General features: G+C 35.7%; 3 protein-coding genes across 3 annotated transcripts in view; all 3 read left to right on the top strand.

Annotated features, from left to right (window-relative positions):
• zfh1 (Zn finger homeodomain 1) overlaps positions 1 to 6,546 on the top strand; it is a 57,987-nt gene extending 51,441 nt beyond the window's left edge. The window contains exons 4-5 of the mRNA XM_036368103.2: positions 3,610 to 6,253; positions 6,353 to 6,546. Coding sequence (XP_036223996.2) covers positions 3,610 to 6,253; positions 6,353 to 6,546 — 2,838 coding nt within the window. The remainder of the gene's footprint in view (positions 1 to 3,609; positions 6,254 to 6,352) is intronic.
• On the top strand, positions 6,541 to 11,389 carry LOC138855749 (LIM and SH3 domain protein Lasp-like). Its single transcript, XM_070105606.1, has one exon. The coding sequence runs from the start codon at positions 6,664 to 6,666 to the stop codon at positions 7,216 to 7,218; it is 555 nt and encodes a 184-aa protein (XP_069961707.1). The 5' UTR covers positions 6,541 to 6,663; the 3' UTR covers positions 7,219 to 11,389.
• Positions 11,390 to 12,859: 1,470 nt separating this feature from the next.
• LOC106622337 (pre-mRNA-processing factor 17) lies at positions 12,860 to 14,927 on the top strand. The gene is made up of 3 exons (XM_014241481.3): positions 12,860 to 13,682; positions 13,747 to 14,225; positions 14,284 to 14,927. The coding sequence occupies exons 1-3, from the start codon at positions 12,965 to 12,967 to the stop codon at positions 14,815 to 14,817; spliced, it is 1,731 nt and encodes a 576-aa protein (XP_014096956.1). The 5' UTR covers positions 12,860 to 12,964; the 3' UTR covers positions 14,818 to 14,927.
• Positions 14,928 to 15,033: the final 106 nt, after the last annotated feature.

Here is a 15,033-nt window from a genome sequence, read left to right as displayed (position 1 = left end):
ACACACATTTTATTTAACCTCCACCGTCCCCACTTCATCACATACGCACACAGATTTTTTTTTTAAATTTCTGTTTGTTTGTCTTTCGCCTTTCTTTGCTAACATAGTTTCCATTTTACTGCTGTTCTAGTTTAGTGCTGTTATTGTTTTTGTTGTTGTGTGCTTTATTGATGCAGTTTGTGTCGATCACCGAAATTTTGCTTTGAAACACACATTCATGTTCCTTTGTGTGTTGTTGTTTTCTTTTATTGTTATTGCTGTCGTTTGAGTGCATATCAAAGCGTGCACATTCTCAAAAATTAGCTTGGACCATAAAAGCGGCCAGCGATCTGTCGGAAGGTGTGTGCCACACGCCAAGCGAATTATTACATTCCTCGATGTTTAATGCACTCTGCGCTTTATTTGTTGAACGCGCGAAGCTGTGCGTTGCGGGGAAGTGGGTGCGGAAGAGCGAATTGTATATTGGAAGTGATACAACTTTATGTGTGGGTTAAAGGAAATAGAAATTGATGAATCTTACTATTTTCTTATTATTTTCATTTGTAATATACACCACCACCTCTTTCCTTCTGCCGCTACGATGCCTAGGCCCACCGTGGCTTAGTAAATTTTAGTGCTTTTTGGTGCTGTCTCTTATATTCATTTGAACGCCAATGAGCACACCTTGCGATCTTTAGCTGTTTCCGCTTCAGCAACAACAAAAATTCTTGCTAGCTGACATTCTCTCTTACACAGGCATATTCTCTCCTACTGCCTACTACCTTCTGTTGGTATTTAAATGAATAAAGTGCAGTACGTCTATTTACAAGTAAAATGCACCATTAACTATGGAGTCATCAGACGTGATAGATTTTGATTTGAGAATATTTTTAAGTGGTTTCACATTAACTTCAAACTCTGAAATTTATTCATAAAAATTATTATACTCGTTGTATTACTTATATTATATTATTATTATTATTTTTTTTTTTTTATAAAATTTTTTTTCTATTTTGTAATTAAAACTGCTATAAAGTCAAGTCGGCTTAAGCAGCAAATTTTACTCTCAATTCTTCGATTGAGATTGAGTTAGGAATGGTAAGGTGGCATCCTTGGAGGCACAGTCTTCTAACGGACCAATATTTATAGTTCTTTTTTTTATACCCACAGAAGAAAATTTGTGTAAACTTTGAAATTTTCAATTTCACGACTTCCATGATTCTGTTATGTCCCACCTGCCGCCACATTCCATTTGATATGAGTAACTCAGCTGCTAATGAATATCAATCGAGAAATATTTCCCTTTTACGATCTGTTCCAACTCGTCACTCGTCGGGCGTTGGGGGACCGCCAGGAAATCAAGTCATTTACCTTTGCGAGCGCAACTGTTACACCGAGTGCGAAGAGTAAATATTTTTATATGTATATATGTAAAACGCAGGTTGTGTATGTACATACATATATTGCAGTAGGGAAATTGCCGTGGCAACTGTCATGGGAATACCATAATGTTCTCCCACTGCTTTGACACCTTCAACTTTGCTCCCATTATTCATTAGCCGCAGTGTGCAACAACGAAAGAGGGAATCATGGAAATATTTAGAGGAGAAAACATGTGCGCGCTGACAAGTGCGTTCATCCCACTAAGAATTTCTCTTTGTTTTTGTGGTGTGTTTTTTATGCCAAATTGTGTTTATTTTATTTTTATTTATTTATTCTATATTTATTTTAATTTATATTTTTATATTTAAATAGAAAACGAAAATGTAAGCGTTGGCAGATTTTTCGCATGCGACTCTGTGCCTGAGCTTATATGTTTTTTTTATTGTTTTGCTTGTTTTTTCGTATTGCTTCCTGTTTATTCTACCTTTTTTAAGTTTCTCAAACAACAAACGCTCCATACATATTACCTATTTTATATACACTCCATACATGTACATATGTATGTGCGAATTTTTGTTTTTGGTTTTCCGCTTGAATGCCAATGATCGAGCATCCTGCTGTTAAATTAGTTGGCATTTTATTATACCTGACTTTCATTTTTACGCACGGCAAGCGATTTTTTATTGAACATTATTAATAGTATATGGTATATGGTGCATAATAAAAGTTCGTTAAATAATGAGCGTTCTTGTCTTGCATAGCAGCAGCGGACTGGCCAGCTTTCATTTGGTAAATATTTATTTGTTTCATAATTTTTTGCTGTTTGAAAGAATAAATTTACATTTTTGTTGACATCCGCCACATGATTCTATAATTTAGCCGCAATTTTCATTTGCTTCGCTTTTTATTGCTATAACTTTTCACTGCGGCGTGTGAAAGCCAGTTTTTTCTAGCTTTCAGCTGATTTTTTTTTTTCATTGGCTTTTTTACACATTTTTATGGAATTTTGTGCTTTTTTGTTGCCTTTGAATTTGTATTGTTATAAATGCATTCTTTCAGCTAATAAATCATTTAGTTTGCACTTGAGGCTATTATATTTAGCTCGGTATGATTTAGTGGTGTTTGTTCGAAATTTGCTAAATTTGACATAAAATGTCTATAACCCTGTCCAACTCTCTATTAGCATATAATATACATATATAAATATTTTTGAAAAAATTTTACCTTAAAAATAACCAAAAAGTTAAACGAAAATTATATAAATTTTTTATTATACAATATATTAAACATTTTTTTTAACTAAATTTAAATCGAATTATTTTGAAAATGTTAACAAATCATCTAAAAATGAGTTTGTTTAGTTTATTATTAAAATGTCAATTTATTATTTTTTTCACATATTTTCTTATTTTTATAAATTTTACACTTTTATAAGAATAAAATATTAAAGTCTATTAAATATAATCGTTTTTTAAGTGTTTGACTTTATTATTTTTTAATTTATTTACGTAACTTTTAAAACTCTTAGTTAAAAAAAAATGACTGTGCAAAGCGTTTTTGTTGTTTAAATTTTGCTCTCTTTGAAATATAAAATAAAAAACCAAAACAAAAAAATAAAAAATTATATTTTTATGCTGTTTTTAAAACAAACTCGCAAGCTCACATTCAAACTAACCCGCTAACAAAAATTCTGAAAATTCTTATCAGTCAGCTTATTCAGCTTCATTGCTCGGGGTGTTAAATTTTTTTTTGGTGATCTCATCACTTATTTGCTTCAGTACACGTGTAAATACTTTTATAGGTACAAATCAGATAAGGAAATGTAAGTCGATGGCTGCCCTGCCTGTAAATGCGTAGTTATTTACCTAAATTCCAAATGCGAATTTAATCGACAGCTTTGCTTCGGGGCGTTATCAGTTTTTGTCGAAAACATAGTTCAAAACTCAGGCGGAATAATTATTTCCGTAAAAAATATATTGGGCGGTGATGTTGAAAAACCCCAAAGCTAAATTAGCTCAGCAGGGTGGGGGGAATGAGTACATAGTATTTATACGATGCTGATGTTTGTCGAAACCACGATTCTACTTGAACTAAAATTTTAAAAATCATAGTTTGAAAAGGTTGCAAAGATCTTGAGTAGCTATGTACATAGGTATGTATGTTACTTGTTAATATTTTTCCATCTTTAATGTCTTTAACTTTGCTGTAATGCATACTAAACGCACTCTCTTCCCCTTCTCATTACAGAGCTGCAAGATATGCCACAAAGCCTTCGCCAATGTGTATCGCCTACAGCGTCACATGATCAGCCATGATGAGTCCGCACTGCTGCGTAAATTCAAGTGCAATCAGTGCGATAAGGCCTTCAAATTCAAGCATCACCTAAAGGAGCATGTGCGCATCCATTCGGGTGAGAAGCCGTTCGGTTGCGACAATTGTGGCAAGAGATTCTCACATTCCGGTTCCTACTCCTCACATATGACCTCAAAGAAATGCATCAGTATGGGCATGAAATTGAACCCGAATCGCGCTATGTTAAAAGCGCTAGAAAAGAATACGCCAGGTCAAAACGCTAAGCGCTTCAATGCGAATAATGGCAGCGCTCTAAATACAAGTGGACCCACAGAGTCAACCTTAAATGTGGATGCAGCGTTGCCGACTGGTTTGCCAGCACATATGAACTACTATGCCATGGATGCAAGCGACGCGATCGTGAATGGCAGCACACCGCCATTATATCAGCATTTACTGCATAAATATGACGATTATAACATGAATGCTATGAATGCCGCGCTTTTAGCCACATTCCCGAACCCGTTTTACAGCTTGGGCCTTAATCCACGCTTATCCCCATACAACATACAACGTCTGCTGGAACTGACGGCAGTGGGACAGCAGCAGCAGCAGCAGCATGAGCAACAACAGCAAGAGATGCAACAACGCGAGGAAGAGAGTCTCAGTGAACGTGAAATACAGCAGCCTCAACTAGAAGAACACACAGCGCGCATTGATGAATCGATTGATGAGACAAACGATGAGGAGATACCGGATGAGCCCAAATTAGTGATGGATCTAGGCGAGAGCGATGCTAAAGAGGGAGAAGATGATAATGAAAAGGAAGTTGAATCGGAAAAAGTCGCATCCGAAACGGCGAATCATTCCAATCTTGTTGATGAAGAGAAGATTGAAAATGGAGAAATTGAAGCGCGACATGATGAGACGAATGCATCGCCCTTTTTGGAGGGAAACCGCCAAAATACTCCCAGGTTAGAGAGTAATGAAGCTGCAGAAACCATCGAGAAAGACATAGTACCGCAAATCAAATTGGAGTCGAATCGTTTCGCCACACCAGTGGATGAGGATCGATCTGAACAAGTTGAGAGTGCGGAAAATATGCCTGTTATCAAACAAGAATTAAACAGCACGGCCGAAATGGAGGAATCTCGACCAATGGAAACCTCCAGGCCCACCAGCAAAGTACCATATGAGCCACAAAACGACTCCAGTACATGCAATGCATCTGAGCTACGTTGTAGCCGTTGCGACACTCAATTCAATCACCAAACTGAACTGGTACAACACGAAAAGGTGCTCTGCGGTTACATCAAGCAGGAGCTGCAACATACCTTCCAAGAGCAACACACTCAGCAACAGCATCAAGAGCATGAAGAGGAACCGCAGCAAGAGCAATCTCTAGTGCGACCGCAACACAGTATGGATGACTCTGCCGAACAGTCTGGCATCTCAACGACTTCCCTATTGCATTCCAGCGATGTTGAAGACTACCAGGACGAGCGTGATTCCAACTCACGCAACGATTGCAACAGCGAAGGCAGCGAGCGCAAGGTACGCGTACGCACGGCCATTACCGAGGAACAACAACAACAGCTAAAACAGCACTACGCAATTAATGCGCGTCCCAGCCGCGAAGAATTCCGCATGATTGCCGCACGTTTGCAATTGGACGCACGCGTTGTGCAAGTATGGTTTCAAAACAATCGTTCGCGCGAACGTAAAATGCAAAACTATCAGCAAACGAATGGGAAACTACCTTTTGCTTTGCCCGTAGCCGAAGCAAGCGTCGCTTCTACCGCCGTGTTGGAGCGCACCGCATTGTCAGCGGGTTTACGCACGGGCGAAGAACAACCGTTGGATCTGTCGTTGAAGCGCGATTGGCCTATAACAGTGAAGCGCAATGGCATGCAACAACAACATTCGCCGTTATACGGTATTGCGCCAATGCAAAGCGTCGGCAGCAGTGATCTCACTGAAGCTATTAACTTGAGTCGTAAAATGTCTGCATCGATGTCACCGCCCTCATCGCTTTCGCCATCGTCCGCCGCATCCGTACCTCAGTCGCTCAAACAGCAGGCGGCTGTTTATTTCGGCGCACCATCTGGGAGTCATCATTTCCAACGACAGACGCCCTCTCCGAATGAAGCGCCACCGCTAACCCAACAGCAACCAATTGCACCGCGCAACGGTAGCAACAACAATAATAACAGTTTCTCAGCTTCACTGGCCGGCCACCTGCCACCATATATACTGCCCGCCGGTGCGCAGCGAAGTCTGATGCCGATGGACGCGATTTTCCGCATGACACCCGGCGACTATGCTTGCAATCCGCTGATCAACAGTATTAAATTCCCCGACTATCGTGGTACCAGCCTCAGCCCAGGCGGTTCAGAGAAGCGGTCTTGGCGCGATGATGACTCGCGTATCTCGCATGATGACGACTATATTGGTAATGGTTTACTGCCTAAACCGAAGCGTCCCAAAGCGGAAACACACGGGCATGCAGGTGATCCGGATTTGCCATTTGTGTGCGATCAATGCGACAAAGCGTTCGCAAAGCAGAGCTCGCTGGCGAGACACAAGTACGAGCATTCCGGTGAGCAAAAGCGTCATAAAGTGCGCCCCTTCTCTTTTGTACACAGTACGAAGTTTAGGCAATTTTACTGACCGCAACATTTTTTCATCTCTTCAACAGGTCAACGCCCCTACCAGTGTATAGACTGTCCGAAAGCCTTCAAGCATAAACATCATCTTACCGAACACAAACGGTTGCATAGTGGTGAAAAGCCATTCCAGTGCAGCAAGTGCTTCAAACGCTTCTCACATTCCGGATCCTATAGTCAGCACATGAATCACCGTTATTCGTACTGTAAACCATACAGGGAATAGGTAAACGACAACTCAGTGCAATCAACATCCGCCTCCACAAGATCGACAACAACAAGAACCACATCGAATAACAGTAAATCAGCGCATAGACGCAATTCAGCGGCCGCTTCACGCAATATGCTGAATATCGCAGAGTTTCGCAAAAAATTTAGCAATCATGCTAATGGCGCACTCTATCACCACCACTTACAACAACAACAAACGGCAGCGGCAATGGCGTCTGCGGCGTTTCAACAGCGCCAACAACAACAGCAGCACAATCAGCGCCAGCAGCAACATAATGAATTGCAACAACGTTTGCAAGCGCAACGTTTGCTACCACCGCCACCACCACCGCCGCCACATATGGTTTGGCCACCGTTGAACGGTGCTGGTATGGGTGGTATGCTGCCGCCGCCTGTTAATCAGCAGTTGCAGCAACAACAGCATCGTGCACAAGCTTCTCCTTTGCCGCCACCGCCTCTGTTGCACGGCACACACGATATGCCGCATCTTAGCGTGAGCGAGTCGCCACTATACCATCAACAGCCTAACCAAATTGTCGACCAAGCGCTGCTGACAACAACACGTTTCGCCGCAGCACCCATGCAAACGATGCCGCCCACAAATACACATCAGCAACGTCGGCAATACTTCGATTTCTTCAATAATAAAATGGGTTTGCTGAATTGATGGTCAATGTAGCTAAATAGATATGACAGTAAATTGTAAGCCAGTTGCCAAATCGTTGCAAATCGCCTATACTGTTAGTGCATGCTAATTTAATCAATTCACAGCTGAATAATACGTATACGTATTCAGCGCTCGATTTAAAAAGGCCAACAGCTGCAGCAAGTGAACTAAACAACCGCACATTTACAAAATGTGTACACCAGTCAAATTGAAATTTATAAGACGTAAATGGAATTCCGCACTTAAGCTCGTACTTAAGCTATAACTATATTAATATTCGTATTTAGCTGAATAAGCTCCAAAGCACATTCGAAAACCAAATGCTCATTACAATGTCGTTAGTGTAGTGGTGAAATCAGATATTAAGAAAAAAAGTTTTTTTTTTTAAATTCATTCTACGCTTTCAATTAAAAATTCAAAGTGGAAAAGTTATTTTGAATATTTAATTTATTTTTGTGCAGGCACAGAAGCGCATAACAAAAGTATAATGTTGATATGTAATTGAAAGCGTTTTTTGTATGTGCCACGACTTGTTAGTTTTAAAAATTATTTGTTTTTCAGAAAACAGCCGGTAATAATTTAGAATTTGTAAATTCTTACATTTAAACAAACTTGTTAAATCTCTTTTTGTTTTCATAAAATGAGTAACCTTTCGTTTTAACGAATTTATAATTATTACTTTTTCGTATACATAAGTTTGTAATTTTCGAATAATTTCTTACATTCACAAGCAATCGCTGGCCAGTACCAAGCAAATACTCTCTTGAAATTGATGTTTACTTTAGTTTTTAATTATGTTTATTTGTGAGTTTTTAAATATAATTTAGTCGAAGGAAGCAAGTATTTCTTATTTTAGTATCGAATATTTTGATTTTTTTTTAATTTTTTATTTTTTTGTTTTTTTTTTTGTTTTTAAAAATATTTACACACAATTTTTAAGTTTTACGTTTAACGTTACTGCAATTTTTCTTTTTTTGTTTGTTTTAACTGTAAAGTGTCAGCTGGTGGGCTAGGCACTTAAATTTATATTATATTAAAATATATCTACTGAAAAATAATCATCACTTTATTTTTCGATTTCACAAACTTAAAAGAGAAATTCAATTCAAACATATTTTTAATTTTTTTTTTACTACATTTTAATTGTTTTTGTTTTTCATTATAGTATTTTAGAAGATTTTATTAACTAACGTAGAACTTAAACAATTTAACTGCGTAAAATATAAAAAAAAGATCCGTAATTTCACACCTTCTACTTGAGTATTTATCCAAACAATAGTTTTCGAAAGAATCTGTAAAGCAGCAAAATAGTATTCAAACACTGTATTTTTTAAAACCACACAAACTGTATTAGACCAATATGCAATAGTATATTTTAAAGCAATATAACAATATTTATGCACCACATACACACAAACATACCGTCTTCAAAATGACATGCCATTTACAGTTAAAATTCTGTTGTTCTTTTTAAGAAAAGAATACGCTTTACAGCTTAACATATTTGTTTTACTTAAACCTCAAGCCGCCTACTTTATAACCCTTCAATCTCGAGTCAATTGAGTTTGGAAGAATTCAAACGCAAGAAGAAAGTCACTACGACGAGCATTCCACAAGCGAATCTGGTGTATAAAGTGAAGGCCAGTCGTTATACACATGCCACGCCCATTAGGGAAACTTATTATGAAACGAGAATGCATGCGGCACTTGGTTAAGTGTAAATTTTGTCATAAGGACATGAAAACTTAGTATGCCAGCACTTAAAATAATAACAAAAAAGATTAAGAAAAATTAATTGAAAATTATGAAAAAATGTTAATGTTTAAGAAAAAAATTAATTTGGCCTTATTAAGAAACTTATTTGGAACTTTAAATGTGCTAAAATTAGTAATTAATATTAAAATTAGTTTAAGCTTGTAAATTGCGGAATTGTGTTGTAGGCGCGTTTAAAGTAAATTTAAATAACTAACTTGAGGTAAAACGGCAAAAGGTAAAAACAAAACTGAATAGCTAAAAAAGCAAAATGTTTGTAAACTAACACAAAGCAAAAACAAAACAAAATATTGTATTAATAGCATAGCAAAATTTTTTCACAAACTTTTAAGCTCAAGTTATTACACTAAAATACTTTAAAATTTATTACATACAAATTAAACAAAAATAATGTTTGCAAAAAAAAATTAACTACTTAACCTACTTGTAAAAATTCATGGACAATAAGAAACTTACGGAAATTTAAATGTGTTTCGAAAGATAATAAATTTCCAAAGCTTCCTCGCTGCATAAATATTTTATCTGCATTTATTTTTGTAAATTTATTCACCAATTCGTGACACATTGCGTTTGCTAAGAATATAATTACCACATGCCCGATCGAAAAAAAACTTATCCGAAAACAGGAAATGCAATTACAACGAATCGCAATAGTTTAACAACACAGGCAACAAAAAAACCAAAAAACTAAAAATCAGCAATAAATTACAGTTGTAGTAAAAATAAACAGCAGGTTAAGAAAAAGAAATATAAAAATGCGCCAGCGCCAAAAAGAAATGTACGCAAAATTGAAGAAACGCAAATTCATAAAGAAGGTTTCCTAAACAACGAACTCATTTCGTTTCTTCCTCAAGCACCCATGAGAACCAGAGATATAATGCAAAAATTTAAAGTAAAAACCAACAAAAAATAATATTAATTAAAGTTTAAAAATAATAATTTGTATGCCGCCGAAGTGATTTAACGCATCACTAAGTAATTATAAAATTAATTTAATATAATTTTCGGCTTTAAGGTTTTGGCAATTTTTTCGCTATGAAATTATTCCTTGTATATCCTAACCGAGCAACCAAGCTAGAAATCCAAAGACATGTACTGTTAGCACAATAAGCGTGGCCGTGTCGCCGCCACAACCCTCACTAAGGTTGTAGTTGTGTATGTACACTTAAGTTAAAATATGTTTTAAGGTTAGTTTTTATCAATCCCTCGTATTTCTTATTTGTAAGTCCTCGTCTTCATAATTGTCTGTATATAGATTTATGTTAATTATATTTGCGATTTTTTACCATTAACAGTGAATTCTTAGCGGCCATAAACTCCAAAATATTGAGTGAAATCAAGTTGAACGTAATTATTAGAGATTACATACATAATTACTTTAATTAATAATCTAGTACGTATAGAGCATATAAATAAACAAGTTTAATTACACAAAAGTTGAATGTTAAATTAAAAGTAAAGTTGAAATTAAAATGAAAAAACACCTAATTTTTAAGCACAAATTTTTCGGCAGCGTCTAAAGCGCCTGAAGAAATTTGTTTTAATGCCTTATAAATCGTTAGTTATAGCAACAAGTTATATTTAATTAAAATATAAATAAAAATACAAATAAAAACATTGTAAATCTCCAAATCAGCGCAAATTTATATTATTCTTGGAAGTTATATAAAAGCAACAGTGCCATAAAGTTAAAAAGAATAAAAGCAGAGCCATAATTACTGCTTTAAGCCCACAATCTGTCTGTATGTATTTCTCTGTTTAATGTTATTTTTGAGTTGTTTTACTGAATATTTTTAAGTCATTTTTTTTTTTACATTTTTTTTACTGCTTGTTTTTGCTGTATATTGTTTGTATGTATTATTAGTTTAAAATTAGTTGTATTATTACTTGTAATTATTCCTAAGTAATGAGTAACGGCTTTGATTACAAGATTTCTGCACACATACCATATGTACATGTAATTGTATATGGTAAGTGCAAAATGAACATTCAAGGCGAAGCGAAACTTAAGCTTGATTATAGCTATTTTATACTAAATACATTGAACATTAAGCGTTATATATACTTAAATAAATGACTAATTGAAAATATATGTAATTATGGAAGTGAAACAAGCAAATTAATAAATGACTATATATTATATACAATGCATTCTTGGCGTAAACGTATTTTAATCAAAATAGTTTAAAAAAGATAAAAATGAAGCCAATGCGTTAACGAACATTCATACATGCATACATAGGTATGCAGAGCAAAACAAAATACACATACACACAATTTTTGTCTTAATGAATTTACAAAACTATTATTATTATAACAATTATACAATTTACAACATTAAAAGAATACGAATGAATGAAAAAATATAAATAAAACATAAAATATATTGAAAATTAAATGAATGCATTTTATTTGTGAGCAGTGATTGAGATTATCAGGGGTGTTGTGAAATCCAAGACAGATTTGCGTAGTTGTCAGAATTGCAATCCAATTCTGATTTTGAATGGTGTCCCAGAATCTGATTGGAAAACCGATAAAATTGGTTTCCGTGACACCCAAAACCGATACAATTTTTGTTTCGAACGTCAAACCAATAATATCTGAATTCAATTCTGATTCCGACAACTATCAGATTATACAACACCCCTGTATGTAATATTTTCATATAACAAATGTGTATAATATACAGTTGTGTTCATGAAAGTAATAATGCGAGAGCTTTTAAAGTTTACAGACATTTTCTACTATATAGGGACTTGCTAAGTCAATAAGCTTGATTATTTTGGTGGGACACTTCAAATTATAAAAACGAAAAATCAAGTTCCTTTTTTTTCTGATGAATGTTTTGTGAAATCATAGTGCTCTTTCCTTTTTGGTAGGTAGAAGGCATTGAGAAGCGTGAATTGATAGTGATGCTAAGGAAACCAGACAGAACCTGCAGCTATCATTCCAGGTATACTATCGTATCATGGTGAGAGTCCCATACATTTGATCTATGGCATCATGGCACAACTATTTTCGTGAACAAACTAATTTTTAAGTTTTTTGTAATAAATTTTGTAAATAATATGTAGTACATATGTACATAATGAAAAAATAAAACTGCGTATCAACGTAAAAATAACTACAAATTTTTTTAAAATGTTATTAAATTTTTAGTTTGTATTTTTAACTTGATTTTTTTGTTTTATAGATAGAATCCACCAGCACTACACTATTTTCATCAACACAGTTGTACCATTCGGTTAATTTGATCTATTGTTTTATATCGGAAAACGTATACTCGTAGATGTCAACATTGACAGCTTCTTGAGTGCAGTGGCTTTCATCAATTTTTCGCAATATTTTGACTTATTGGCAGAAAACAAATTTCAAGTGTTTTATGCCTTAATATTGTAATTTAGAAGCTTCTCAGTTTCTTGCAGGCATTAATGCAGAGAAAACTTACAGCAATCAATAATTTTTCACAATAAATAAAGTACACTTTAACGTTGCAAGTTCTAACAACAATCAAAAACAGCCTATGATCACTAAAAAAAATTATTATTTGAAAAAATTTTAAAAATGTTGTATCCTTTTCCGCGCAGTTCTTTGACAGACTGACAGAAATGCTGTTACGAAAACGAGACAGAACAAAATTTTTTACGAATTTGAAAGAATTTTGTTGAGTAATATTAAACAAATGTCTTATTTATAATATATAATATTTTAATAAATATGATTTACTTATTTAAATAATACATTAAAAAATTATTAATAATAATAAACTTAAGAAATAATTGCAAGTTACTTTGCAACACTGTGTTCTATTCCCGCTTCATAACACAAATTTTTGCAACACTGTAGAAATGTCAGTTAAAGTATATACATATTGGTTGTAAACAGCTGACAATTCATTTGTAAGGTTTTTTTTGTGGCGCATTTTGCTGAAAAGTATTAATATTCGTTTATAATATATATTAAAACAAACAGTATGTTGGGTATACAAAATTATGGCAGTTCGTCGGAAAGTGATTCTGAAGCTGATGAAGCCAACAACAAAGTGACATCTGAAGCAGGAAATACTGATGCTGTCGCACATTTGAAGCCTGTCGACCCAGCACTGTCGATTGCCAAATCGCTAGCCGTTTGCGCAGCTCCTGCAGTTGTGCCGATGAACGCCGTTGATGTATCGCGCACAATTGATCCTACTGTGAAAGAAGTGATATATAATCCGAAATTTGAGGAACTGTATGCACCTGTCAAAGGTCCAGAAAATCCAAACTTAACACAACAAATGCGAGCGCCGCGCAACACTCTTTCTGGGTATGTGGAAAAGGCGCATATTAATGCGTTTGAATTTGAAAATCAGCGACGCACATTCCACACTTATGGGTATGCATTGGATCCTTCCGTCGACGAAGTTGCAGACGGTCAAGCATTTGTTGGTGATTTACAAACTGCGTATGATGATGATGGAAAAACTGTGTTTGAATCACCGAAGCCGAAAAAGAAACGTAAACAAGATAAAAATGACAATCCAGAAGATATTGAAGGTTTCGTTGGTCCTTGGGGTAAATATCAAGATGAACAATCCGTAGCGCGTCCAAATGACCAAGAAAAGGCAGAACTGGAAGAGATTCTTGCTAAAAGGCATAGACGTAATCGCATTGTTGAAGATAAACCATTAGAGGAAAAATCTGTTCTTCATAGTAAGTATCTAAAATATCATATTTTAGTTTTTAAAGATTCAATATCTAAACGCTTTATTTACAGTCAAAGATGCCTACGATTATCAAGGACGTTCGTATCTACACGCACCACATGACTTGGGTATTAACTTGCGTTCAACGTCCGCACCTAACAAATGTTTCTTACCAAAATCACACATACACACTTGGACTGGCCATACAAAAGGTATTTCGTCAATCCGATGGTTCCCTCAAACCGCGCACTTACTGCTTTCGGGCTCAATGGATTGTCGCGTGAAGCTGTGGGAAGTGTTCGGCGAGCGACGCTGCATTCGTACATTCTCTGGCCATAGACAGGCGGTCAAGGACGTCGCGTGGAACAACAAAGGCACGAAATTTCTCTCCGCTTCCTATGATCGTTATATAAAAATGTGGGATGCGGAAACTGGTGAGGTTATATCACGTTTCACGGCACGCAAAATGCCTTTCTGCGTTAAATTCCATCCGGACAACAATAAGCAACATCTCTTTGTTGCAGGCACATCTGACAAAAAAATTATTTGCGTAAGTTTTTTTTCACATCACAAAGCAATATATACTAAAGTCTATTTTTTATCTACAGTGGGACACACGCAGCGGAGATATTGTTCAGGAATATGATCGCCATTTAGGTGCAGTGAACACAATTACATTTGTCGATGAAAATCGACGTTTTGTTACTACCTCTGATGACAAATCGATGCGTATTTGGGAATGGGACATACCAGTCGATATGAAATACATAGCCGATCCCACAATGCATTCCATGCCGGCTGTGACGCTTGCGCCAAATGGCAAATGGTTGGCGTGCCAGTCTTTAGATAATAAAATCGTGATATTCTCCGCATTAAATCGTTTTAAAATGAATCGTAAAAAGACGTTCAGTGGACATATGGTTTCAGGTTATGCTTGTCAGCTAGACTTTTCGCCTGATATGAGTTATTTAGTTAGCGGAGATGGAGACGGTAAATGTTATATATGGGACTGGAAAACAACGAAAATGTATAAGAAATGGCAGGCGCATGAAGGTGTGTGTATAAGCGCAATGTGGCATCCGCACGAAGCAAGCAAAGTGGTAACAGCCGGTTGGGATGGCCTAATCAAATACTGGGATTAGATGAAGAACATTGCATAGCGATAAATGTTAAATACTGCACAACTCACACAGTTGTAATAGTTTTATATTGCATAATAGAAATAAAAATATAAAAGAAATAACTATCATTACTATATGAATATTTATTTAATGACAAATGTAGACAATTTAACTTAAAATCTAATTAGTTCAGTAAAAAAAAAAAAACGTTGAAAAAAGCTCCAATATTTTCGTAAT

This window comes from Bactrocera oleae, chromosome 2 (genome assembly GCF_042242935.1).
Source record: "Bactrocera oleae isolate idBacOlea1 chromosome 2, idBacOlea1, whole genome shotgun sequence".
Lineage (NCBI taxonomy): Eukaryota > Metazoa > Arthropoda > Insecta > Diptera > Tephritidae > Bactrocera > Bactrocera oleae.
The sequence above is the reverse complement of the archived record's forward strand: the minus strand, read 5'-3'. Positions and strand labels throughout refer to the sequence as shown.